At 37.5% G+C, this 27,689-nt stretch overlaps 4 protein-coding genes across 4 annotated transcripts; 1 reads left to right on the top strand and 3 right to left on the bottom strand.

Annotated features, from left to right (window-relative positions):
• Positions 1–1,217: 1,217 nt before the first annotated feature.
• Positions 1,218–6,503, top strand: LOC111339020 (carbonic anhydrase 2). The gene is given in 8 exon segments (XM_088763097.1): positions 1,218–1,695; positions 2,089–2,133; positions 2,365–2,693; positions 2,939–2,998; positions 3,623–3,695; positions 3,997–4,187; positions 4,995–5,034; positions 5,037–6,503. Coding segments are annotated over 8 exon segments (1,296 nt in total). The 3' UTR covers positions 5,117–6,503.
• Positions 6,504–7,915: 1,412 nt separating this feature from the next.
• Positions 7,916–11,072, bottom strand: LOC148727755 (uncharacterized). The gene is made up of 4 exons (XM_088763096.1): positions 11,000–11,072; positions 10,123–10,518; positions 9,052–9,191; positions 7,916–8,427 (listed from the first exon to the last, which is right to left on the bottom strand). Exons 1-4 carry the CDS (start codon positions 11,070–11,072, stop codon positions 8,266–8,268), a joined length of 771 nt encoding a protein of 256 aa, XP_088619222.1. The 3' UTR covers positions 7,916–8,265.
• Positions 11,073–11,455: 383 nt separating this feature from the next.
• Positions 11,456–17,622, bottom strand: LOC111339044 (carbonic anhydrase 2). The gene is made up of 8 exons (XM_022945623.2): positions 17,469–17,622; positions 15,276–15,337; positions 14,845–14,871; positions 14,293–14,624; positions 13,865–13,957; positions 13,458–13,524; positions 12,916–13,175; positions 11,456–12,424 (listed from the first exon to the last, which is right to left on the bottom strand). Exons 2-8 carry the CDS (start codon positions 15,322–15,324, stop codon positions 12,299–12,301), a joined length of 954 nt encoding a protein of 317 aa, XP_022801358.2. The 5' UTR covers positions 15,325–15,337; positions 17,469–17,622; the 3' UTR covers positions 11,456–12,298.
• A 6,512-nt stretch (positions 17,623–24,134) lies between these two features.
• LOC111339021 (carbonic anhydrase 2-like) lies at positions 24,135–27,588 on the bottom strand. The gene is made up of 6 exons (XM_088763095.1): positions 27,553–27,588; positions 26,995–27,306; positions 26,707–26,799; positions 26,502–26,568; positions 26,032–26,291; positions 24,135–25,332 (listed from the first exon to the last, which is right to left on the bottom strand). Exons 1-6 carry the CDS (start codon positions 27,586–27,588, stop codon positions 25,207–25,209), a joined length of 894 nt encoding a protein of 297 aa, XP_088619221.1. The 3' UTR covers positions 24,135–25,206.
• Between the last annotated feature and the right edge of the window lie 101 nt (positions 27,589–27,689).

Raw genomic sequence — 27,689 nt, 5'->3', positions numbered from 1 at the left:
GAGCCTTGTCGCCGCCGATAAAACCACGAAATGGTTTGAGAGTTACCTGTCTGATGGAACTCAAACGGTCCGCATTGGCACATCCGCATCTACACCCCTCCCTATCAACCCTCCCTATCACCCATGGCGTACCCCAGGGAGCAATGCTTATCCCTTTTCACTCCCTGTGGAGCATAGGTCCAAGGAAACCTCACGCCATCTCCTTCTATCCCGGGCCAACTTTTCTTCTTCATTTCAGGTGTAGCCTGCCTTGGCCGCCTCCTTGTCCACGGTTCTTCTCCAGCTGTTTCTATGACGGCCTTGTTTTCTCCTCCCCTGTGGGTTCCACCTCAGTGCATGCCTGGTAACACTGCTGTTTGGTTTTCTCAGGGTGTGCCCTATCCAACCACATTTGCGCCATCTAATCTGGTTGTCTATTCGTTTCTGTTCACTTCTTCCCTACAAATCTTCATTCCTTATGATCTCTGGCCAGTGTATGTCCATGTCGGACCGTACGCAAAGCCTTACGTAGCCCGACTCAGTCCACCACAAAGGCCTAATATTGCCAGCTTATAAATGGTCATTTCATTAGCAATTTGTGCATCCTTTCCAGCCTCGTACATAGTCCTGACATTCCAGGTACCGACCAATGTTGTTGTCTTGGGGGTAAGGAGGGGGGTCGGCCTCGTAGCTTCCTTTCGGTTTTTACCACGATTCGTCATACTAGTCTCCGAGGAGACGTTCTCCTGACCTTTGACGGATGTGATTTTGTGCCTGCTTCCTATGGTTTTTGTAATCAGTTTAATCCACTTAGTGAGTGATTAGCCCTCCAAGCTTCACCGGAGCCACGTTGGCTTGGCGCTTCGGGGTTCTCAGCAGGCCTTCATGGCTACCGAAGCGGCCGGGGGGAAACAAGCCCTCCACCATACTTCGCCCTACACAGCAACCCCCCACATACCTGTTTCCGGCTACCGCGGCAAAGACGAGGGGTTGGACTTTGGTAGCCCCAGGGAGCAATATTGTCACCATTATTGTTTTGTATTTACATCAGTGATCTTCCACTCGCTCCTCAAGTATGCAATCTTGAGTCCTACGTAGACGGCTCTAAGATCTTCTTATCTTTTCCAAACAAAAATGCCAAGTCTGCAAAACGCGATCTTCAGGAAGATTTAAGACGAGTGGCTGCTTGGTGTTGTAAAAATCAACTATTAATTAACCCTGAAAAGACCAAGTTCCTAATGGTCGGGACACAACAACTACTGCGCAGGCTTCCTAACGAAATCGCGATCTCTTTCTTGGGGAAAGGGATCACACCTGTATCCAACGCCAAGGATCTCGGAATAATTCTAGATAACAACTTAACCTATGACCAACACATTCATCAAATTACCTCATCGTGCATAGCCAAACTTTGTCAAATAAACTGGGTAAAGAACAGTTTTGATAGGGACACACTACGTACGATCATTTCCGCTCTAGTACTAAGCAATTTGTTCTATTGCTCTACCGTTTGGTCAAACACAACTGCCGCAAACATCAAGAAGCTTCAAGCCGTTCAGAATTTCGCGTGCAGAATCATTAGAAACACCAAGAAATTTAATCATATTACACCTGCATTACACGAAATCAAATGGCTACCAGTAAATGAGCATCTTCACCACCGAGACACTGTAATGACATTTAGGTGCATCAAGGGCCTGGTCCCCACATACTTATGTGAGTCTTTTCGAAAGCGCAAGTCTATTCATTATCATGACACTAGAAACAGAGAATCCCTTGATATTCCCCCAAGTAAGACAAAGTCCGACCAGCGACGTTTCCTCCACAGAGCAGTCAACATTTGGAACAATTTAGACAACGATTTTAAACCGTTATCTTTAACACTATTTAAAAAAAAGGTTGAAAATACTCATGCTAGAGAATTATTTTAATGACGGTTTTTTATAAATCATAATTTTATTCATTTATTATCATAATATATTTGTATTGTTTAGAAGTGAAAAGCCCTTAGGGGAATGCTAATAAAGTATGTATGTATGTATGTAGAATAATAATTCGTAAAGATCACAGATGATTCACTAAGTTTCTTTCCGTTTTGATATCTTACAGTGCCAGATGGTGAGTTTTTCAGCTATGGAGAGAGTTTTAAGGAAGGTAATTCTCCTTATTCAAGACTGTAATTTAATCTGGAGCTTTTAGAAATGTACCTTAGAAAATTGAATATCATAAGGCACTTCCAATCAGTTACGCTACTCTTCATTATCTTAAATCGCAGCGACAGGTAGAGTTAAAATTCCATTTATACAAAAATTTAAGAGTCTCTGGAACTTGCTCCTCCTGTTAAGGACATTCTTGATTAAAGCATTGATCTCTATTTCTCTGCAGTTCCTAGTCCATCAGATTGGTATAATAAATGGGAGCTATGTGGCGGTAACCGCCAATCTCCGATCGACATCGACACGACTCGGGTGACGAACAGACGGTTCCGAACTTTGAGAATAGAATTCGACAACCCTGAAGGCCTGGTTGAAGGGGAACTGAAAAACAATGGAAACTATCCCTCTTTTACTGTAGATAAGGACAAGGGAACAGCTAGACTTAAAGGGAGTCGGCTCACAGATATCTACCGATTGGTAGGGTTCCATGTGCATTTCGGATGTGAAAACGGCGAGGGATCTGAACACACACGTAATGGCAAAAGTTATCCTGGCGAGGTAATATGATGCGACATAGTTGTTTTCTCCAAAAGAGAACTTTTTTTTTTTAAGTCAGAGAGCTCTTTGAGGCTTCAAGGTATTCTTGCCACACGACACACCAAAAAATCATCTCTTGATTTTTGGAAGGATCCAGAGGCCTTTTATTCAGTCCCTTTGTCATTTAGATCCTTACTAAAATCGCATACTTATTGGTTAAAAATGAAAGCAAATATTATTTTTTTCAACTTCTTCTTTCCTTCCAGGTTCATTTTCTATTTGAAGACAAAAATGGACAATACGCAGTGGTAGCCTTTTGGCTCAGGGTAAATATTGATAACATGTGATTCATATTTACCTTACTGTTTTGTTATTTGAATTTGTCTCGCGCGGACGTGTTTAGGAAATGTCAAACTGGAGGATGTTAAGGAAAAGGTGTCGGTCTAGTAAACTGCTTCAAACAACAGAAAACTGTTGAATGAATCGAATGTTATTTTAGGTTCAGTAGAGGCCAGCTGTAACATGACAAACTGTGCATTTAGGGCTTGACTTTTTTCGGTATCTTTAGGGTGTTTCGAAGGAAGGAGCAGTGCCCCGGTACAGGGGAATGTAAACTGTTAAATTTTAGTGAGCTGTTTGGCTGTAGAAAAGACAGCCTAGGGATAACTTTATTTTTCCAAGACCTTCCTCGTAAATATCAAAACGCTTTCTCTTTGAAATAGCGCCAATCCAGCTTCCATATCCACCCTTTTCATTCAAGAATCCTATTCCGAATCTTAAACAAGAGTCTTAGGAATATGTCTTTCTAAAACTGACTTCCATTGGATCAATATATTTCATAAAACTGAATACCTTTTCTCTTAGTATGGTGAGAAAACGGGAATTAATCATTTGTAACGTAATTTTAAAGTGATGCTCTGTTCTTACTCTTGTTTTCTGTTACTGTTCAGGTATCTATAGCTACGAGAGGTAACAAGATTTTGAGAAGATTTGCAAATCAGCTGAACAAGATCATCGATGTTGGTACGTCAGTCATATTTCATTAACTAGCAAAAGGATAAGGTGATTAGATTCCAGCATGTCGGCAAGTTTTCCTCCTATATATTTACTTACCACTTAAACAGCATGTGAGAACTTTTCAAGATATGTTGACAGCTGACCAAGCTCTAAAATGATGCAATGTATACAAAGATTCATAGTTAGCTCTTTTGTGACTCCCATTGATTCCGTTTTTAAATGTCGTGATTTTGGTTTCAACCAAATGGCGATCCCTAATACTGTGGTCATACATTGGCTAATATTGAAAATACAATTGTGTTTACAGATGAGTCTACTACAGTTAAGAAGTCGGTCCGAATTAAACTGATATATCTTATACCCCACAAAATTAATGAACAAAAAGCCTTGATATTAGCAGACTATTACCACTACACTGGCTCCCTAACCACCCCTCCCTGCTGCGAAAACGTGTTGTGGTTTATCTTGAAACCAAGAGTTCGTATCACGGACTATCAGGTAAGTATCAAACAGTAGGGCGTATCGAGGAGTTTTTGATTAGGGGACAGGGGGCAGACCTTGATGACCTAAATAAGCTGGGAAATATATCAAGACAAGTATGCAAGCATTTTGTAGTCAGATAAATGGTAAAATACCCACAATGATATCCAGCCCTGTCCCTACATCCGCTACTGAATATCTCTCACCATCCACTTACAAGTAAACATTTGGATTGTGAGTTGTAGAGCCAAAGCAAAAATGTTAAAACAACGAATAAGAATAGATGAGAAGATGACCCGAGGCTACAGAATATCAACTGATATTCTCTTGAACTTAAACCAAAGCCATGGAAAAGAGCGGGAAAAGAGAATGGCAAAGTCGCAAATAGGAAATTGTTAGTTTTGCAACTGTTTGATTGAGATAGGGATAGACACAACTAATAATTGAAACGAAACCAATCTAATTGCTTGGTAATTTTGCTTTTATCAACTGAGTTGTTAATGTAAAGTAGCCACCGTAAAGAGTTTCAAAGCCGACGTTTCGAGCGTTAGCCCTCCGTCAGAGGGAATCTTATTTAATTTGATTAGTGATTCTTTTTGAAAATAATTTTAATACATGGGTCGAACGGCTCAAATATTTCGGCTTTAGGATGTAAAGCTCGCGACAATCTATTCGAACATTACATGAGTGAAACCAACTAACTTGATTTTTTACTTGAGAAAAAGGGTAGGAATTCTGGTAGAAGTAGTCCGGGCTAGTTTCTTGTTTATGAAAGATAATATATCAAAGCTGGCGGCTCACTTTATTTATTTCTTTCCTTTATAGTTGTCGCAGTTCAGGGTGTTGAAAGGTCGTTATCCCAAGGATCTCCTGCCATGTGTGACAACTACAGACCACTTCAGCCGCGGAATGGCCGTACTGTTTATTCCGTTAAAAACGTAAAGTAAATAAATGAAAATGCAAAATTCATCATTTGGCTGATTGACAAAACAACCTAATAAAGTCATCAAGAGTTGAAAAAAGTGTATTTTGTTTTGAATGCATTTTGTTCTGCCTGTCTTGACTCCGCACTTAAAAAAGGTCAGAATTTCAAAATTTTTGTTTATTGTAAAGCCTACAGGAATTGAAGTGTTTTGTCTGTTTTGTCGTATTACATCGCATATATAGACTTCCTTTCTTGTATTTTGACATTTTTAAAAATCTTCGTAATCTACTAAAACTGATCCCATAACTGACCTTGGACTTCGTGAAATAACTTCTTAAGATACCTCAACTTTTTATAAAGACTGGGGGAACGAGTTCGTAATTTGGTAAAAAATTAACATCGCAATGCTACAGAGGTTCATGGGGCTAAATAACGACCAGTCTATTTATCAACTAGATTCATAACGGCTTCTAAAACGAATTAAAATCTCCAAAAAGTGACTGAACTCGCAAGAAGGGAATTTTATATCAAGGCTAGTTAGTAATCAGGGCAGGAAATCGTAAAATGGTGCTATAGAATAAACTAAATAAGGGGAGTACTTAGATCGCCAAACTTCTCCAGCAAATGAAAAACACTCGAACTTCAGAATCCTATCTTTTATGCTATTTCGTAAATAATCATCCCATGCAATAAGCTTATTGATTACAAAAAAAATTCCCCTTTTTCGCTTATTGATTATTGAAACTGAAGTCGAATATATCATTTTCAAGGCTAAAAAATGGATTTCCAATCAAATCGTCGAGACGAAATTAATCTATTTAAAGAAAATTAAGAAAATTCGGTTAAGAACGTCAAACAAATTTCATTTATCACAAATTTTTGCAACAATGCATCTACTGCTTGAATGTCAAACACGATTTGTCAATTACAAAATGTTCAGATATGATTGGCTCTTAAAAGCCCTTATCATCCAACTACACTTCGTAGAGTACAAAAAACTTCCAAGACGAGTACAAATGTGACGCAGTATTTGTAATCCAGAGAACCGGTTAGACAGGTTTTCTCGCATCGCGCAAGCGACTTATTAGTTACAAAAAAAAATGGCAGGCAATTGAAATCATTTTCTGACGACGAAGAGTCGGAATGGCCGGCGAAGATTGATCCAAGTTTACTAAAGAAATCGAACGAACAAAGGCAGTTAGACGACAGTGACACTTCATCGTTTATTGAAGAAAATAGAAACATATATGAGCACGATCCTTCGCAGTAAAGCACTATTTGAGCAATAGTGAAAATCAGACCTGAAAAAAATTTCAGGCCTGTACGGGATTCGAACCACTGACCTCTGCGATACTAGTGCAGCGCTCTACCAATTGAGCTAACAAGCCAACTGGGAGCAGGCCATCAAATTAACCCGTAGATGATAAATCAAACAACAACAAACATATGAAACATATGTGTGAACTGCGGTTATGAGACGTATATGAGCACGATCCTTCGCAGTAAAGCACTATTTGAACAATAGTGAAAATCAGACCTGAAAAAAATTTCAGGCCTGTACGGGATTCGAACCACTGACCTCTGCGATACTAGTGCAGCGCTCTACCAATTGAGCTAACAAGCCAACTGGGAGCAGGCCATCAAATTAATTCGACATAAACCCGTAGATGATAAATCAAACAACAACAAACATATGAAACATATGTGTGAACTGCGGTTATGAGACGTATATGAGCACGATCCTTCGCAGCACTTTCCGGTCTGATTTTCACTATTGTTCAAATAGTGCTTTGCTGCGAAGGATCGTGCTCATATACGTCTCATAACCGCAGTTCACACATATGTTTCATATGTTTGTTGTTGTTTGATTTATCATCTACGGGTTTATGTCGAATTAATTTGATGGCCTGCTCCCAGTTGGCTTGTTAGCTCAATTGGTAGAGCGCTGCACTAGTATCGCAGAGGTCAGTGGTTCGAATCCCGTACAGGCCTGAAATTTTTTTCAGGTCTGATTTTCACTATTGCTCAAATAGTGCTTTACTGCGAAGGATCGTGCTCATATACGTCTCATAACCGCAGTTCACACATATGTTTCATATGTTTGTTGTTGTTTGATTTATCATCTACGGGTTAATTTGATGGCCTGCTCCCAGTTGGCTTGTTAGCTCAATTGGTAGAGCGCTGCACTAGTATCGCAGAGGTCAGTGGTTCGAATCCCGTACAGGCCTGAAATTTTTTTCAGGTCTGATTTTCACTATTGCTCAAATAGTGCTTTACTGCGAAGGATCGTGCTCATATACGTCTCATAACCGCAGTTCACACATATGTTTCATATGTTTGTTGTTGTTTAAAATAGAAACAGCAACACTGACAACGCGCCAATTCGATTCCCCTTCGTTACTGAGGGGCCGTAAGGGGGGGTCACGCGCACAGTTCACGGCAATTAAAAAACGCAAATCACCAAACACGATAATTAATTTTCGAGTTTCACGGTTCACGGAAAATAAACTTACACATGAGAAAGACTTGTCGCCTGACCTTATATATATAATATTGTTGACAGTCGTTTTAATGTATTTCAGAAAGCGCTCAACTCGTGATTGTGTCGTGATTGGTAATGTCAGATTCGCTTTCACAGCTTTGCTCTGCAGCAGACAGGCAGTCGCTTAAGATTTCAGTCTCTCGTTGAATTCTTCAATCTCTCTGTCACTGTCACACTGTGCCACGTCTCCAAACTCGTTTGCAGACGCCGCTGCCTTAGGGCAATTGTCTCGAAATCTGTAATTGCAAGGTAGTATAAAAAATACACGATCCACTTGACTACTGAAGTCTTAAAAGTTTTAATAACTGATATTATCATTCAATCTTGAAAGTTGGCAATTAGAACTGATATTATAAACGTGGATTCATCTTGTCTTGTGACTATCGGTATAACAACAACTAAATACGCCGTTTTGCAAAAGACCTTAAGATACATCGAGAAGTAAATAGATCAGAGGATCTTTAACAAAAAAAAAGGAAAAGAAATGTTTTACTTAGGCTGATGGTGACAGATTGGTTAGTATAATATCACAGTCTTACAAATAATGTGAAAGACTCTTACATGTTGTCTAACTCTAAATCACGATCACTGTCATTTCCCCCTGATATTCCTTTAGGTGAACCGACGTTTCACATTACACTTCCATCCCTTTGACTTTCTTGATCTCCTCCGCGGCTTCCACTCTTCTTCAGGAAGGCTTCCATATTTCTTTTCATTCCAGCTATTGTTGCATTGTTTCTTGGCATTATCTTGCTCGTTTCGACGGTTTTGACAAGCTGTATTAAAGTGTTCTGTAAGGCAGCAACAAATATATGACCTCCAGTAATCTTTACTTTTTTAAGAAAACAATGAATTTTAAACACCTGCTTTATTCTTTGACAATACAGAAGTTCTCTGGATGGTCTTCTCCAGTGGTTTTCTTTTAAAGTAAAATTGATGATGATACTTCAAAGTAAAACTTCCGAAGCTTTAAATAGAAATGTTTCTGCAGACAAGCTTGAAGGATAATGCTCAACATTTTACGTACTTTTTTTAAAGTATCGAGCTTTAGTCTACAGAGTCCTGTCCGTTGGTACAATCTTTAACTTCTGGCAACGACCACACCTTATAGTAAATTCATTGACCGCTGTGCTATTGAACATACTGGCCAGAGCTACAAACACATTGAAAGGCTAACTCACTAAATACATTAAAGACGATTTAAATGATCATCGTTATCATCATCGTCTCCATTATAGTAATAAAATGATAAAATTTTAGGAAAAATCATGGCTGTTAATAATAACCAAAATTCTTAACGATTTCTTTTAGTCGCACATAGCCAAATTTAGATCATCCAACATCTTGGTCTGTCGTTCATTTCGCTCAACACTTTCGCCCTGTTTTAGGTGCTTTACAAGGTGGTCGCCCTCTACCTTTGAAGCTGACCTTTTCCTTCCACCTCTTGGCTTTCGTTTGCTGATTTTGCTCTTTTGCTGTTCTTCGCCACCAGCAACTGTGATATTTATCACCGGGGAATCTTTCGAAAAGACGATTTCCTTTTTAAGAACATTGACTGAAAGAAAATAATGACAATAAAATTAATTAATCAAATAATAATCTTTTGACTGCGTCCTTTTTATCTTTTGTCTATCTACTTTGACATTTATATTGGGTTCAGTTTACTGTCAGATTGCCGCGAAACTCTGTAATGGCTTCGCGCACGTATAAGCCCGAGGAATATTTTCGCCGTTCTGTGGGGGCCAAATTGTTTGAACAGAGTTTGAAACAGTCGGAGGACAACAGTGTCGACATTTCGAAACAAGACATAGATGATCATGAATTAGTGGTCGACGAGAGTACCATAGAAAGCCGCTCGACTCGGAAAGATATGTAAGACGGCTTGCCACGTGAAAAATCAAAGAATTCACAGGGAAAACGAAAAGCGTCCTTCGCCACTGCTCTGTGCGACCATGATTCCGCCAAATTCTCCCTCGGCGACAAAATGGCTCTCCTTCGTACATGCCTTATTCGTCGCATTGCAACATTGTACTGGGCGGCTACCTGTAGCGCCATTCGCTCTTGTCGGCGTTTTTCTATTAGGGGATACGACAGCAAGAACCCACAGCTCTGAAAAACCGCAGCCAAAGAGGCAAGCGCAAGGAAAATTGAATTTACCGCCAAAAATACTTCGTTTGTCCGCCATTTTAGTTGTTTTGTACTTAGCGACCGCGCAGTTATCTCCCTCGGTGCCAAATTCAATAATCGCGATAGCCCTGGGGACAAGACTTTGCATGTAAACGGGGGCTATCTTTTGCCCCTTCTAGAAGGGTGACCCTCCTAGGGGGGGTCACCCTATCTCCATGTAAACAAGCCCTAAGAGATGTAAGAAATTAACGCGAATTAAAACAAAGTATGGATATCAGATACCTTACACACGTGACTTTCAAGTAACACGTGTCATAAATTATGATCTCTCATCAAATTTTCATGATGAAAACACTAACCTTGTAAAACTGCAGAATCGACAAAAAGCGGCCTTTTTATGTTCCACTGCGCTTGTGTATTGATTGAGAAAACTTTACTGCCTTTTGCGCCTTTGGCTAGTCTGCACAGCTTAAGATCAATAGATGACCCTATTCCCCGCTTCTCAACTTCGGCCTTGAGGCCCGCGTGTTCAACAATATGCCTTTTCAGGGCATCAAGGGAATTATGTTCTCTTTTCAGGGGAATTCTGATCCTTTCCTTTCCCCCAAGAAAACTGAAAGACCCAGGAGATTTGGGATCAACGAAGTAGAGAACCCCTTCTAAAACACGAAACGGCTCTTCGCTGACTTCGCTCTTCGACACTGTGGGTCGTGAGAAATGAAGACAACACGTCAGACAATGAATGATCTGAAGACCTGATCGTTGGTGTCAAAGGTCGCATCAGCTTTATTTTTGGATCAACGGGTCATGCGAAACCGTATTGTTTGGTCACGCAAGCTGAAGAAAACAGTCACGGCGATCACCTGGAGAGTTCCTTTGTGGGGTCTTCGTAGCCGTTCACGGAAAAAGGTCGTTTTCGTGTTTGTTATCACGGGTATCGGAAAATTATTTCTCTGTTTCACGTATCACGACAATCATATCATTCACGGTTCACGAATTTTAAAACTTTTAGATTACGGATCACAGAAAATAAATTAGTCCGATCACGTTTCACGTGAAACCCCCTTACGGCCCCTCGTTACTTCTGTCACGCACTCTCCGTAAATAAATATTCGCGAAATTCGCCCGCAGTGAAATAACAATTTGGTTGTTAGAGAATTAATAACTTATTAGAAGTTTTGTTGTGTAGTATCGCTGAATATTTTTATTCGTTATTTGTATTTTAACTCGCATTACGGGCTCGTAAAAATACGGCATAACTCGTAAAAATAGTCAGCGGTACTACACCACAAAACGTCGAATAAGACATATTTATTTGTGGCTTATTTCGCCAAATTGGACAGTTTTAATGAACAACATTGATTAAGCGCTCTAAGCCATCAGCCAAGGAAATTCGACTACTACCCTAAGCTAGCCAGTCAAAATCAAGAAAAACTTCTTGAATTAGCAAGGTATCTGATCCAGATAACGATTGGAAACTAACAAGAAATAAAATGAAGTGAGCTCTTGCATTAAATGTTTCAATCCTGAAATTCTCGCACTTCGTTATTCAGACATAACTAATTGGTAATCGGACTTTGTGTAGTACAATTTAGGTGCAATCGTGCTTCCAATTTCAAATAAGCCTCTCGTTATACGAGTACGGCCAATTTGAAATCACTTGTTCGATTAATGAACACCTTTGTAAATAGGTTGATATTTAAGCTCCATTTATTGTAATGACATACTTTTTAATTCATAATATGTATGTAGATTTCTGTAGTTTTTCCAAATTCATTGTAACATAAGATATGTAGTTTTATCTTATGATGGAATAAAGACTTTTGTTATTAATACCTGAGTTGTACTCCGCTCAGTTCTATAACCATTCTAAAGTACCAAGCTACTAAATAGCAAGAGTTTTGATCAAGCATGCATAGTTGCTAATGGTGAAGACCGAATTCTCAAATATTGTTAAAATCGTATGATGCACGATCCTCGCAGCAGAGAACGCTATTTGTGCAATAGCGAAAATCAGACCTGAAAAAAATCTTTTTTTTTTTATTTTTTTATTTCAGGTCTGATTTTCGCTATTGCATAAATAGCGTTCTCTACTGCGAGGATCGTGCATCATACGTATCTACGACCGCAGTTCAAAATATATAAACTTCATATATTCATTGTTAGCTCAATTGGTAGAGCGCTGCACTAGTATCGCAGAGGTCAGTGGTTCGAATCCCGTAAAGGCCTGATTTTTTTCAGGTCTGATTTTCGCTCTTGCATAGATAGCGTTCTCTACTGCGAGGATCGTGCGCCATACGTATCTACTACCGCAGTTCAAAATATATGAACTTCATATATTCATTGTAATTGTTAAACTCCTCGCACAATACAAAATTATTCCCTGGTTAAAAAAATTGGAATATTTCACAATTATATACATGTGGCACCGATTTTTACACATTTTTCTTAAATAATAAACTCGCACTTGCGCCTTCAATTTATCTGATTTTTTAAGTAAGACCAGGAGAAGTTTAAAAAACAGCTTTTGGCTATTTAGTCCCGGCTTGAGACGACAGAATACACCTTGCGTTTGTACAGCGGTTGTACCGGCCTCATGTTATCACACATTAAACCAGGAGCACCACCGTACTGAGCCTTTAGTTTCCTGAACTTGTTGAGCTGAAAAAGAGAGAGAAAAGGATTTCATATTAACGTTTGTCTAACACGGAAAGGGCAGAATAACTTCCTACAGCCTACATCTTTGACGGCCTTGACTATAAACCTAAAATAAGGTGGCTAAGTATGGAGTATTTGGTCTAAAACGATAAGAAAAACTCAGAGAAACTCGGGGCTGACTTATAGAAATTAAAATATAAAAGCTCTTCGAAACCAATTGCAATTAACTGCGAATTAAATGCGCGATGAAGTGGATCAATCGAATCAGTTCTTTGTTTTTAGTCCGCCGTGCTAGAACGTATCAATGGTCTCCGGAACATGTTTATTCTAAATTAAACAATCGTCATAGAAATGAAAACCAAATGCAGTTGTGGCAGATTTCAGAGGACAAAAGAATCAGTGTCAACTAAACACTCAAAGTCAACTATCCCACTGTTATCGGTTAAGGACGTTAGTGCCTTTAACTTTTCCCTTTCACACCACCCACAACTAACCTGAGTGTTCGAAATCTTGACTTTGTCCTTGAAAACGATCCAAGTGACAGATTCATAGCAGGGAGGAGTGGTAAGGGAACCTTTGTAAGTGTAGTAACGTATTTTCTTTTTTTCGTCTTCATCGTCATCTTCGCTGTTAGCAGCGGCGTCATCATCATCGGTTTCGTCTTCATCTTCCTCCTCGTTGACTTGTTTGTTATTGTAGGGCATGAGGTAGTTTAGACGAATGCCGTCGGCGGTGGTCACATTAGTCCTGGCGCCTGAATATATTAAGATGATTAAGATGCGTTGATGGAATACTGGAAACTAGGGCGATGGGAATCTGATTCACCTGTTTATCACGTCGGACGAAGTGATTCATTGGTTAATTGTTGTAATTTCTGTGTTGGAAATGCTGGAATAATTGAACATATAGGGAGACTTCAATAAAAGACAAAGGAAATCAGTTTCAAACGGGCCTTATTTCAGAGTCTGTTCGTAAACTGCAACTTTATAGCATTTGACTGATAAAATGGTTTCCTAGAGTAGAGTTCGCTAGTTACCTTCGTCAATCACTTTTTTCAGTTTATTAGAAAATTTTCCTAGAACCCTGTTTCCTGGGCACGTCGCCTGCAAACAAATGCACGAAGAAACACTGTTAAGCTTTCTGGGGAGTTGATACAATATCTAGGTTACGTTTTCAACAGGCAATAGTCCAAATTATTAGTATATATCAAATAAAAGAGTTATCCTCCTAAGTGAGCTGTAATTTAGACAATTACAGAAAAGAAGCCAGAAAAAATTCAGGATACATATACAGATTGCTCGCTACTGCCAACTGGACAACGAAACCACACGTTGGGAGCGGGGCACATTTTAGAAGGTTCTTCTTTCTCGTAGACGATTCAGATCATTATAAGTACTATTTTTTTCAGTATGTAGTTGGAAAATCTTCTGTATTCATACATACCGTGAGAAGGACTCCGAGAACTGCTAAGCCGTCCGGTTTATCCACTGCGTCCTTGAAGGAGTTGTACTTTTTGTTATAGAAAACCAAATGAAGCTGAAGGGAAACAAAAAAAGAACCATTAATTAGAAAAGGTAGTTAAAACGGGATAAGATGAAATAAAAGTCGTGAATCTAAACAAGTACAAACTATTTTTGAAATGTTCACGATTTTTCGAAAATGATTGCTCTTGAGGAGTGTGCATTAATCTCTTGTTACTGTGGAAAGGCATGGTAAGTTAATTTTTGTATATCTTGCTGTTTCAAACGATGCAGAAAATCTAAACAATTCAGGAATGTTTTGACTACCAGGAAAATCTCAGAATCGGTAATTCGGTGATTCATAGCGACATTTACTTTATTTTTCTCTTGATTGTAAAAACTATTACATACCTGAGCTGGGAAAGTCTTGTTGTCAATCAAGTGCTCCGATCCTCGACTGTTTTCGCATCCAAAATGAAAATGGAATTGTTGAAGGGCGTACTCGTCACACTCCAAGGGACCGCCACTGAGTTTAGCGCTCCCCTTTGAGCTGTCGATGTTGAAGGTAGGAGAATGGCCGCCATTAACAAGCTCCCCGGTCACCAGTCCACAGGGGTTGTCAAAACTGATCTTGAGATCAGGATAGCTTTTCTTCTTCACTTTCTTTGTCTCGATGTTGACAGGAGACTGAAGTTTTCCGCCGCATTGTGGGAAGATTTGGGGCCAGTTTGCTGGGCCTGGAGCTAATGGAAAGAATCAGTATTCATCAGCGGTATTCAAAATATACAAATAAGCTGGGGAAAGAAAATATTCCTTTTCTCCACATTTTTTTTATAACAAGCTCTGTGGCCTTTTTAAGAAAGCCTAGTTTTACAGTTGTTTAAATGAGTAACAACGCAATTTTTTAGAGAGACTGCTCATTGTCCATGCAAAAAGAAATTCATGGAGTTGATTTAATCTTACCTTTTTGATCAGACAGGTAGGCATAATCTAAATAAGAAGTGAAAAGAACTTGATTAGTAGCTACTCCTTTATATATTCATTACGAAACTTCATATCTCTGAGCAACTTAAAATCATTGTGGACATTGATTTCACTATCACTTATTAATATTGACCATCGGTTTCTATTGCCAATCATTTATGCATAGATATATAGTTTTCGTTACAACAAACAAAATAGCAAGGGTATTTGTAGTTTTTCATGAAAACACGAGCAACAAGTGTTCTTTCTTTGACTTTCTTGATTGTCTTCAATCGCTGCATCTTTTAAACATTTGAATCAGATAAATCTGGCTGACAGAACATACATTTTTTTGCACTACAGTTTACATCTTGTCCAAGGAAATACAATACATATTAGAAATTTTCAATCGAATATGGGAGAAAACTCACCTTGACACACAACGGCGCCAATCATAGAAATTAGCCACAAAAGATACATCACTATAACTGGTCTGAAAATAGATATGACCTGATTAGACTTGTCAGCTTATGAGAAACAAGCTACACGAGATTTTAGTAATTTTGAATAATAATTTATTTCTTATACAGTGCTATTTACAATGACAGATCAACAGCGCTTTACAATTAATGTACTAACCCACCCATCCTACCACAGGGGAGGACATCTATCGCACAGTAATCTCGTGCATGGGAAATTAACGTCTCCTACCCCTAACCCTGCAGGAGACGGGACCTCCATTTATTCGTCCCTTTCGGAGAAGACTAGAATATCTAACCATTTCTTGATGTTATAGAAAGGTAGCATATTCTTCTCAATTATCTTAAGACCTTGAGTGTTGGTCCGGCCGAGGCTCGAATCCTCGAACTCCCGCACAACAGTTCAGCGCTCTATCCGTTGAGCTAACCGGGAGGCGGTAAGCTCAATGCAAAGGATACAAATTTTGTTCATGATAAACACAGCTATTTATCTCGGTATTGAATTAACAGCTTTAACGGGTCAAGGTTATTTGGCTTCAAGGCTCGAAAACAGGGTGATTTTGTTTCGAAGCGTATTACAGAAGACCCGTAAAATTTAGGAAGTTGGATGGTATAGAAATCTCTGAGAATTGAAATCACTTAGCTGCGCATGCTTAGCTGAGACGCTGTTATTTTTTTAGGAAGCAATTTCATAGAGGGATTTCTCACATTCGATCAGTGGTGTACTTTTTCTCTTTGAATGTGACAATTAAACTAAATAAAAAAAGGTAAAAGAGTATTTGGTAGGGAAGAGGGTAAACTTCAAGTCTCAAGTGCAAAAGACGTGAGTCATTTGCTGGGCTTGCACGTGAGTTGATATTGTGCACATCAGTCTGGCAAATGCACGTGCCTTACATCATGACACAACTATCCTCGATACATAACATTTAAGTGACAGGCATGTGAGTTGAAAGGCTTGTAGAATCCTAGAAAATTCTCCGTGAAATAACACTTTCAAAGCATTTTTCTTCCAGCGACAGACAAATTACAGAAAAACCTGATGTGAACTCTAGTTTCACTGCTTATTATAATAAGTTAGAAGTTCCTAGAGAAAATATCTTAAGTTTTAATCTTTAAAAGTTTAAGATTTTCTGATAACCAAGCCTGCTTCAAGAACAGTCTGATGAAATTGTTGAACTAATATGGACATGATGTTGTTTAACTAAGATTTTTTTTAATTCAATATTTTCAAAATCACTTTTCTTGAGAATTTGTAAATGTGATTAGTATAATTTCAGAGCTGAACAAAGAGTTTCCAGCAATCTGATTGGTCGAGCGGTTCCTTATATGACGCTATATAAACCGCTCCGCGCGGTTTATATAAAATGTTAAACTAAAATGTTAAAAAATGTTACCAAAATGTTATGATTTTAGAAATTTCTCTGTTGTTCAGCTCTGAAATTATACTAAAACAATTATTCGCCTCAGGTTCGGCGAGACGAAGTCGAGGGGATTATTCGACGATATTCACCTCGCCTTCGGCGAATAATTGTTAATTATCGTGTACGTAAAACTAATGACAGGAACTGTTGGAAAATTAAGCCGAAGGAGACAATCACGTATAACCGACGGGGAAAATGCCGATGGCTGTATACTGATAACATTGCAAGTTTTCCCTGACTTATTCTCGTTCCGAGAACCTAATCTGTTAGTTAAACACTCAGAGAAAAATTTGACTGTTGGCAGATTTAAAGAACTATGCTAGTCTCGAGCTCAATTTAGTTATAAACATGACCTATCTTGATTAAAACTATTCAAAATTTTGATGCAGTTACATCGACGGAGTAAGGTGTATCAAATAGCAACTACTGCATTTTTCTCCATCTCGTTATATGGCTTTCTTCCAATAGTGTGCAGTTGAATGATCTAAAACGTGATGTTAAGCCAATAAAGTTTGGCTGCATTTTTACGCTAAAACTAAGACAAAAAAAAAAAACCTACCTAAAATTTATGGACACAGACAAAATAAATAAAATAAGAAAATGCTAATTTAACCATAAAACCATAAATTTCATAACGGAAAAAGAAATTGCTGTAACACGAAAGGCTCAAGATATGAAATTATCTGACTTGACTTGAAATAAAAACTGAAATTTCTCCACTTACTTGAGATTCTTCGCTTCTGGAAAGACTTCTCCAATTTCGGATCTGTTTTCTCTGGCTAGTGTCTATGAATGTGCTTTTTGATTTGGATGCAGCTAAATTTATGGAGTCGAAATTGATCAGTATCATCTGCAAAATATCCATAACATCATATTAATTCTTGTCAAGATAGTATTGTTTCAAGGGCCCTCACTTGTAGACATAATTCCCCCCCTGTGTTTCTCAGCGCACTGTTGCTAAAGACAGAAATAGATATAAATATTTACATCAATTAATCAAGGAAACTTCCTTCGTTTATATAATATAGCATTTAAGAATTTCTGAAATTAAACTCGCACGCAACAGAACAGTAAAAAGTTAAACATGATCACATACCTTTTGATGTCTGAACTATACTGCGAAAAGACGTTACACTATTTTTTTCAGGAAGAGAATTTCACTGTAACATACTTTCAGCAAAGGAAGCTTCTGATTGGACAAGCACGCAATTTTACCTTCTTTGCACCTACTTATTATTCATATTATTATATTCATAGTTGATCTGTTTACCCTCGACATGCGTCTGCCGCACGTGATCAGGGTTCATATGGTTTTTCAAGCTATTCAAATTCAGCACGTGCATCGATCTCACTACTTTGTATGAGTTGGTAAATTCTTAGAATAAAAATTTAAATGGTTCCGAAAAAATGGCCAGTCTAGCTCAATAAGCTCTTACAATGAGCGGACTGGTAAACTGGTAATGTTCACATGATCAATAAATATAGTTTTCGGCCGCGGAAACATTGAATAAATATTTCTATATTTAAACAGGTTGCGGTACTTGAAAAATATTTTCACCTCTGAACGTTAGCTGAATATTATTCCACTACGAGCCCTATGATGTTCTCTTGTTTTGATGAAATACAGTTTCCTTAAGTTAAATTTTGCTTGTTTTAGTCATTTCGACTGAGCAATTTGATAGTTATGCAAAAGCCATTTTTACTTCGTAAGTTTACAGGGGTGAAGTATATTGATAAAGTTGATGTTCTTGTTACAGGTTAGAAACATAGAAACACAACAACATCTAATCAATTCAATATGGACATTTTCCAATTAAGGTGAACTTTACGCGGTTTTGGATTTCTTTTGTAGAGTTGTATAAAGTCCTCATCGACTTTCACTATGGCCAATGTCTTTCTCACACTAAGGTGTAGCGTTCGGGGAGGAGAGCCAATGTGTCTAATTCCATTTTCAGTTGCATTTTAAGATGACAAACACAGCCAGTTTTGAATATCAATACAAACATTAACGTCTCAAGAACAGATCTTACTTCCTTAGATACATGAAGTGCCTCCAGGTAATAAAATACAGGATAAAATGGTCAGGAACCCATAGACAGTCAATAATATCCAAAAGGCATCCGTTTGCGTCAACGAAATCTTCACTTTTAACAATCAGGAAATTAACTCTCAGCTGAAAGAAGCAGTTTGGTTCAAGTTTGATTGAGGGCTCTGTCACGGTTAATAAACCCTAAAAATTTAGCTTCTTGTTCATTGTTTACGTTGCTGTTCCTCGCCATCTTCTGCTACCCTCATTCCTTTTTGTCTATCATTTTCAGTTTTCAGTAAAGTCGCCTTTACGACAAAGAATATTTTGACAGAAGATTGCCTCAAAATACCGCTTTTTAGCGCCTCTAACGGCTGACTCAAACTACATAATTTAGAGTCAATATCCGATATAACTGATTACCGGAGATGGCAATCTATTCGATACGTTGTATTACCGTCCATCTATGTCTTATTTTAGATATTGTTTAGTCTGATCCCTCAAGCGCTCTAATTGCTGCTTACGTCTTTCCAAAAAGGAAACTTTCTTATTTTAGAAGATAAATTCTACAGCCTTCTGTCGACTTCCCTAAACATGTTTGTATGTTTCCGTAACAACAAAACAAACAAAAACTTTATTCTTGCTCTGATTGTGTCTTTAAGTCTCCGGAAAAAAAGGCCAAATCCCCAATTTCATTGCAGTTAATTGTCATATTATCTGCCCTTAACATAAGCTTTTCATTGGCTTGGGCTTAACAGTCTTTTCATTAACACTAGTATCTTTTTCATTATCGTTGTAGAAATTTCACTTGAAACTTTGGGAGTAAACATGGAAATGTGTAATATGCCTTATCAAGGTTTGGATGAAACGAGTGAAATTATACTCAAATGCTAATTTGTTCAACTGAATTTCTCTTAGAAGACAGTTCCACCGACTGTACATGTGTTTTACCACCGCTAGCTAGAGTCATAACATTGTAGTCTATAACCCTGTCGACGGAAGACAAGTGGATGTACACAACGACATAAGACGGTCACTATTTGAATTAAGGGACCGCTGTTCCAATAAAAACACTGAACTCAGTGCATTGATCTGTATTAAAGCGCTAATTATAAAACACATACCACATGACATTTGGAGACGGGAAAACTGCAGACGGCGTTTTATGATTACTAGAACAGAGAAGAATCGTACAGTATGACTGCCATTTGAAGCATTTGCATCAAGGAATGGGTGTCCCAAAAATTGTTATCATCATCTTTATTTGCCTTATTTTAACAATACAAAGATTTATTTACAGCTAGAAGGCGGGGAGACCCAGGAAGCCACCGGGCTTATGGGAGAGCCACCTCACTTACAATAATAAATCAAGTAAAGAAAAAGTGCTGCGAACTTGCGCTTTGGCCAATTCAGTGTTTATTTAAGGAAAAAATCTTGCATTTTTGTCTTAAAGCTAAGAAAGTTTGACGAACGTGTGACTGACATAGGAAGAGAGTTACAAATTTTAGGACCTGAGTAGAGAATTGTAAATTGCTTGAGATTTGCACGGCACAAGTGCGTTCGATAATTACTGGCTGTTCTGGTACCATAGTTGTGAATTAATAACTGTGTAAGAGAGGAACTTTATGATATTTGAGAGAACTTTATTCATTCAAGCAAAAATACCAGGCTTAGATATATATATATATATTTTGATAAATTATATTCTACAATGTTGCGTTCAAAATGCATTTTGTAGTTTGGGCCTTTTTGCTGTCGGTATCTATAAACAAAACAAAGTAAAAGAAAAGTAGCAAAGATACACTTTCTTCGATACTTTTTTTTTTCGTGATCATGAAACACTATATTCAATATAGTAGCTTAGCCACACGAGGATCTTAAACACTTCATTGATAACATTTTTTTTATTCCAGCTTGAAAAAAAAAAAAAAAAAAAAAAAAATCAAGCTGGAATAAAACAAATCTCGGACCTTTTTGACTCCTGTGAGGGTCAATTCCTTTCATTTAATTCTTTTCGCAATAAATTCAATGTAAAATGTAACTTTTTGCGATATTATAGCATTCTTTCTTCTATTCCACAAAATTGGAAAAAACTATTGCAAGAAAATTCCCAAGACCCAGTTACGCCTCCTACCTCAACCTGTTCACTCTCATGTAAAGCAAAATACAGTATCCTGCTTAACCTCGAAGATCTACCGCCACCAACTTCTGAGAAAAAACTTTTAATGTCTGGCATCGAGAAAAGTGACTTGAACAAAATCTACCTCCTACCATTCAAAGCCACGAGAGAAATTAAATTGACAATGTTTCAATACAAAATTATTCACCGAATTTTACCAACGAATAGCTTGTTACATAAAATGAAAAAAGTTGCATCGCCCTCCTGTCCCTTTTGTCCTTCTGAGCACCAGACCGTCTGGCATTTGTTTATAAACTGTAAGCAAGCAAGTTCTTTTTGGAATAGATTCCAGGAGTGGTACTCAACCTCTAGTAATATGAAACTGTCACTGTCAGAACTGGAGATTATGTTCGGAATTATTCGCTGTCACACCTACTGTTTAGCCCTCAACCATCTCATTATTCTAGGCAAATATTTTTTATATGTTAACGCTTTAAATACCATAAATTGCCGTTTCGATGATTTCGTCTCACTTGTGCGCGACAAAATTTATCTAGAAAAATATATTGCTGTCACTTGTAATAACGAGAAGGAGTTCAGGAACAAATGGAAATTTTTTCTGTCGTTATAAGATTGTATTGTCTTTTTTTTTTTTTTCAACTTTGTAGTTTGACCTCTTCGCTATCTTTTTTATTTAACAGTTTATTAATTTCTGGAAAATCAATTCCCTTGTAGTTTAAATAGCAAACACAATTCTCAGTAGTCACTCGACAATTAACATGCAAACAATAATGTGGTAAATAGATCAACTGTAATTAAATTTGACTAGTGTAACTGTATTGTTATATATGTATTGTAAGTAGTGTAAGTTAATGTAGGTTAAACATGGTGTAAAAAGTAATTATAGTGTAAGTACATGTGTAAGTGTAATAAACAATGCTGTAATAAAAAAAAAAAATAAATAAAAAAAAAAAAAAAAACATTTTGCCGAAGTTGTTCTTATTTTAGCACGAGCTATTCGTTAAATTATATCGTCAGGTACTAAACATTTTAAAGAAAGAAAAAAAAAACAAGCTTTTCAGGCCTAAAATAGCGTTGTGTTGACGTAAGTTTACGAACCATTATCACGCGTAAGCTCTCCTTTACTTTATGATTGGTCCAAACTCGGGCCATGCCCGCAGCCAATCATATTCAAATCAGCTATGCCATGTTCTAAGATTATTTCAGTTGCAATTGTGTCTTAGTTGTTTGGCGCCTGAAATAATTAGAGCCAAAGAGCTATGTTTAGCGTGTTTTGATTACTATTATTTATAAAAGTTAACAACTTAAAAATTACTCCTTGAGAGGTGATCTTAACGAGAACGGAAATTTTACTTGAAACTTTGGAACTATTCATAGAAGTGCCCCATTGAGTTTTGGATGAAACTGTACTCAAATTCTAATTTACTACAACTGAGTTTCCATAAGGTCTTAGTAGTAGCAAGTATGATAAATATTGTAAGAAATAGACAACTTTTTTGAGAGACATGTTTCGGCATGCTTATGCCATCTTCAATCAATGAGTAACAGAACGTGAGAAATTATATAACATACGTCATACTGTAAATATTTTATTCATCTACTTGTCTGTTATATAATTACTCGCGTTCTGTTACTCATTGATTGAAGATGGCATAAGCATGCCGAAACATGTCTCTCAAAAATCTGAATTTCTCTCGAAAGACTTTGCTTCAATTTTGAATCTATTTTCTTGGTAAATTGTAATAGATCAGATTTTTCATTTACCCAAATCGACCATTACGTTATTACTTAGGATTGCCCGTTAGCAAAAGTTGAGCGTTTAATTGTTGTCACAATGATATTGCCTAAATTAATTGCTAGTTATTAAAACTTGATGGTACTTGTTTTCTCTGCCGATAGTATTTACAAAACATAACCAGTCATTTATTAAAAAAAAAAAAAAAAAACATTTGGGTCTCCAATGTAAAGTCGCATTTTCAATTTACCTTTGCTGGAATCAACCTAAACTTTGATGAGTATAGAAAAGTAATGGTTCATAGCTGCAGTTACTGTGGTTCCTTCATAACTTTGTGACAAAAAAAAATATCCCATAAATATTCCATAAATATTGCTTTGCTAGTACCTCGGAAAAATACAATTTACGGATTGGATAAGTTTCCTTAATTGGAAATATCTGTAAGTGACGATCATATGATCAAAGCACACGCACATTGTAAATTTGCAAGTCTCCCACGGTCGGTGCACTTGTCAGTCTCCCCTTAATAATATTTTTGGAGACAATTATTTTGATAATGGATCATTCAAGCCAAAATATTTTAATACATTTTAGTAAATTTTTGTCTACACAGCACAAAACACAACACGCATGAAGTAAGTAATATGTCCATTTAGCTTTAACTTTACAAGCATAAAAGTCAACACGATGTCATTGAATTAAAAGTCATTCGATTTTAATGTTGATTTCCCATCTGGCACTTGAACATCCGAGGTGTACAATTGCAACTTCCTCGTGAACTAAAACAATATTGTTCTGAACCTCAAAGACTGCTCCGTTCTCACGGTACACTTGGAAAGATCCAAGATAGCGTCGCCAAGGTTCGGCGGTGAGTCCTCTAAATTCAACAAGCAATTTCATTAATTAAATATCAAACCCGGCAAAAACAACTTCAGCAGTCGAGGAACACAGTCTATGTAAGTAGATGTGCGGCTACCCAAATGAGGTATAAAAAGCTGGACGGGATTAAGTAGATTTATGACTGAGAGAAGAACGGGTATCTTTGATCATTATCACCTGGATCGAGTAAAGAGGAACATCGAAATCAAGGCAGAGTTTCGGTCTGAAAAGGGATTCGGTCTTAAGACTTCACCTTCAATTCGGTTCATAATTGTTAAACATTGGGATGTGCCTGGTGATGTACATCTTACATGAAAATTGTAGAAAAATTCTATGTCGATGGTGTAATATATCTAACGATCTTAAATTTAGATGAAAAACCTGCCATCCTCTAAAGGTCTATTATTCAGTTCATGATATTTCGATAATTATTATCAGTGACTCTGAACTCAATGAAACAAATCCTATATTTCGTCTGTTGACCGCTGAAAGATCCAAAACTTATAATTTTCAAGGGTAAAAAGAGGGATTTGATAATGTTTTTATTCCGTTTTCTGAAGCATCGGCAGAACCTGACATTCATAAAGATTAGGATAACTCAGTTGAGAACTTCATACAGTTTTTGTTTTATTTATCAGATCCCTTTGTAACAATTCATACAATGGCTAAACTCAAACTTCGTACAGAATTACCACACTGCTAAAATATTAAGAGTTCTAATCAAGCATGTATTATATTTAAATCCTAACAGTGAAATCCGAATTCATAAATATTCAATGATAAATTCCTCTTATAATAAAAATGTATTCCCGGATTGAAAGAAAAAAAGAGAATTACAAACTGATATAACCTTATTGACGATTTTTTTAAGATCACAAACTCCGGCATTTGCGCTTTCAATTATTTCCTTTTTGAAGCACGACCTAGTGCCAGTTGCCTAGTGCCAGTTGTGCGAAGGATGAATAAATAATATTAGTATATACTAAAACAGTGGATAGTGTTGAAGGCGCGCTCTGATTGGCTCAGTAGTCAAACTCCGAATATCCTTTGCTATTTACCTCCGAGCAACTCGGGAAAAAATGGCGTCCCGGTTTGCATCCGTGACAAGTGAAGAAATCACTCAAATTAACGACGGTGGTGTATATTATCTCCCTGTTTTAGTATATACTAAAACAACTATTCACCTCAGTGTCGGTGGTTAGCGGTGGATATTTACCGAGCCGCGAAGCGGCTCGGTAAATATCCACCACTAACCACCTCCACTTTGGTGAATAGTTGTTAACTAACGTACTACATTATCCACTGTTAGTATAATTTCAGAGCTGAGCAAAGAGTTTCCAGCAATCTGATTGGTCGAACGGTTCCTTATATGACACTATATAAACCGCTCCACGCGGTTTATATAAAATGTTCAAATAAAATGTTAATAAATGTTACTAAAATGTTATGATTTTAGAAATTTCTCTGTTGTTCAGCTCTGAGATTATACTAAAAAAATTATTCGCCTCAGGTTCGGTGAATATTGTCGAATAATCCCCTCGACTTCGTCTCGGGGATTATTCGACGATATTCACCGAACCTGAGGCGAATAATAGTTGAATAGAGATTTATCCAGAGGATAGCGTTATCCACCCTCTGAACAACCAGGGCCAGTAGGAGCGTTATGTGCTGCTGTCGGCTATTTAGTCCCTGCTTGAGACGACAGAATACACCTTGCGTTTGTACAGCGGTTGTACCGGTCTAATGTTGTCACACATCAAACCAGGGGCACCACCGAACTCAGCCTTTAGTTTCCTGAACTTGTTGAGCTGAAGAAAAAAGGAAAAAAAGGTTTGGTTTTAATCTGTGTCGAACAGAAACAGTACAACAACCTCCTTTCCTACGGTCTTTTTTCTTTGACGGCCTTTAAAACAAACCAAAAAACACATGCTTGAGTTTTTCACTTGCAGAAAATGCGTGGTGGGTTGGAACCATTAATTAAGCTCTTTAAACTGAAGTCAAGCGCGCTCTTAGTCTTTTTAATAAAAAGGAAATCTGCTCCAGAAGCCATTCAATTCCGAAATTCATAAATTATAATTAAATATAAATTATAAATTATAATTGGCACTTGCATGTGTTAAAATATTGAATATGGACGCCGTAAACTTTAATCAATCTATTTGCATCCTGGTCACTTTCATATAATGATACAAAGTTCTACTTTGTTTTACATCTCCTAACAATCTGCTTGAATGATAACAAGCCACACAAAAAGACATGCTTCATGTACTGATTTTCGTTGGTCATTCTTTGAATTATCAAAACCCAGTAAGTAGTTCATTTGAACATCTTTTTAGTTGCAGACGTAAAATACATCAATGGACTCTGCAACGTTCTTCTCCCTAACTTAACAATAGTCGGGGCTGTGAGAACCAATACAGTTATTGTCAATTGAACGCTCTAAATTAACTGTGCAACTGTTATCGGTTAAGAACATTGCTCTCCACATTATATTACCCGCAACTAACCTGAGTGTTCGAAATCTTGACTTTGTCCTTGAAAACGATCCAGGTGACAGATTCATAGCAGGGAAGAGTGGTAAGGGAACCTTTGTAAGTGTAGTAACGTATTTTCTTTTTTCCGTCTTCATCGTCATCTACTTCGCTGTTAGCGACGTCATTGTCATCGGTTTCGTCTTCATCTTCCTCCTCGTCAACTTGTTTGTTATTGTAGGGCATGAGGTAGTTTAGACGAATGCCGTAGGCGGTGGTCACATTAGTGCTGGCGCCTGAATATATTAAGATGATTAAGATGCGTAAATGGAATACTGAGTGATTCACCGGTTAAAAAGTGTAATCTCTGTGAAAAGGTCGTTGCAGATTTGTAATTTCTTGAGCAATTCAAAGTATAGGAAGACGTCAATGAAAGAGAAGTGTGTTGTGAAACTTTGACCTAATTACACTTCACTGTGATAAACAAAAATTCCTTATCATTTTACCTTCGTCAATCACTTTTTTCAGTTTGTTAGCAAACTTTCCAAGAGCCCTGTTCCCTGGGCATGTCGCCTGCAAAACGATACACGAAAAATCCCTGTTGAGCTTTTTATAAAGCTTTATTTAAATACAGTGTTAAGTTTGCGTTAACTTTAAGATGCAAAAGTTAAAAATAATTTGTATGCAGTTGGCAAATTGTATGGATACTACCGTGAGAAGGATTCCCAGAACTGCTAAGCCGTCCGGTTTATCCACTGCGTCCTTGAAGGAGTTGTACTTTTTGTTATAGAAAACCAAATGAAGCTGAAGGACGAACAAATAAACAACAATTGACATAACGAGAATAAGATGAAATAAAAATTTGTGTCGGTTGCCTAAACTTAATTCGTGTAATTTAAACTATAGTATTTAAAGTGCATAGTTTTACTCTTTCGTTATTTTGGAAAGGCATAGCGACACTTTCTTACTTCTCTCTTGTTTACTAAAACTACTACTTACCTGAGCTGGGAAAGTCTGGTTGTCGATCAAGTGCTCCGATACTCGACTGTTTTCGCATCCAAAATAAAAATGAAATTGTTGAAGAGCATACTCGTCCCGCTCCAAGGGACCTCCACTGAGTTTAGCGCTCCCCTTTGAGGTATCGATGTTAAAGGTAGGAGAATGGCCACCATTGACAAGCTCTCCCGTCACCAGGCCACATGGGTTGTCAAAACTAATATTGAGGTCAGGATAGCTTTTCTTCTTCACTTTCTTTGTCTCAATGTTTACAGGAGACTGAAGTTGTCCAATGTAAACATGATGTTTTTGTCGCTAATTTTTACTTGTATTTTTCAACAGCGTTTTTCTGGGAATTTGTAAATTTGATAATCTTTACCTAATGAAAGTAAGGTTGGATGATTGAGCTGAGCAACAAAGAAATTTGTAACCAATGGGAAAAAATTCGATAGCTTCGTATTGATAATATTGCAATCTTCATCAGTTTTCTAGACCTATTCTTGATTAATTTGTTAAACTTTCAGTAAAAAAAAAGTTTCGAATGTTGGCAACTTTTAAAACCCTACTGGTCTCGAACTTTGTTTGATTATCATTCATGACTAATCGAGAGAAAGACTTTACGAAACCTTGGTGCAGTAACGTCATCAGAGTATGAGATTTATCAAATAATTTGTTAGCGACAACTGCATTCTTTTCGA

The sequence above is a fragment of the Stylophora pistillata genome, chromosome 6 (assembly GCF_964205215.1).
Source record: "Stylophora pistillata chromosome 6, jaStyPist1.2, whole genome shotgun sequence".
Taxonomy (NCBI): domain Eukaryota; kingdom Metazoa; phylum Cnidaria; class Anthozoa; order Scleractinia; family Pocilloporidae; genus Stylophora; species Stylophora pistillata.
The sequence above is the reverse complement of the archived record's forward strand: the minus strand, read 5'-3'. Positions and strand labels throughout refer to the sequence as shown.

What these genes read in the sequence shown, in the direction of transcription:
- LOC148727755 (XM_088763096.1), bottom strand. Translation starts at nt 11,072, where the DNA reads ATGTCTTATTCGACGTTTTGTGGTGTAGTACCGCTGACTATTTTTACG. An exon ending in TGCCGTATTTTTACGAGCCC is followed by an intron (nt 10,519 to 10,999) that starts GTAATGCGAGTT and finishes ACCAACGATCAG; the next exon opens with GTCTTCAGATCATTCATTGT. An exon ending in GGAAAAGGTCAGCTTCAAAG is followed by an intron (nt 8,428 to 9,051) that starts GTAGAGGGCGAC and finishes GCTGCCTTACAG; the next exon opens with AACACTTTAATACAGCTTGT.
- LOC111339044 (XM_022945623.2), bottom strand. Translation starts at nt 15,324, where the DNA reads ATGTATCTTTTGTGGCTAATTTCTATGATTGGCGCCGTTGTGTGTCAA. An exon ending in TGGCGCCGTTGTGTGTCAAG is followed by an intron (nt 14,872 to 15,275) that starts GTGAGTTTTCTC and finishes CTTCTTATTTAG; the next exon opens with ATTATGCCTACCTGTCTGAT. An exon ending in GAAAAAAGTGATTGACGAAG is followed by an intron (nt 13,176 to 13,457) that starts GTAACTAGCGAA and finishes TAATATATTCAG; the next exon opens with GCGCCAGGACTAATGTGACC.
- LOC111339021 (XM_088763095.1), bottom strand. Translation starts at nt 27,588, where the DNA reads ATGAATGATAATCAAACAAAGTTCGAGACCAGTAGG. An exon ending in CAAAGTTCGAGACCAGTAGG is followed by an intron (nt 27,307 to 27,552) that starts GTTTTAAAAGTT and finishes AGTAAAAATTAG; the next exon opens with CGACAAAAACATCATGTTTA. An exon ending in TTCTGGGAATCCTTCTCACG is followed by an intron (nt 26,569 to 26,706) that starts GTAGTATCCATA and finishes ATCGTTTTGCAG; the next exon opens with GCGACATGCCCAGGGAACAG.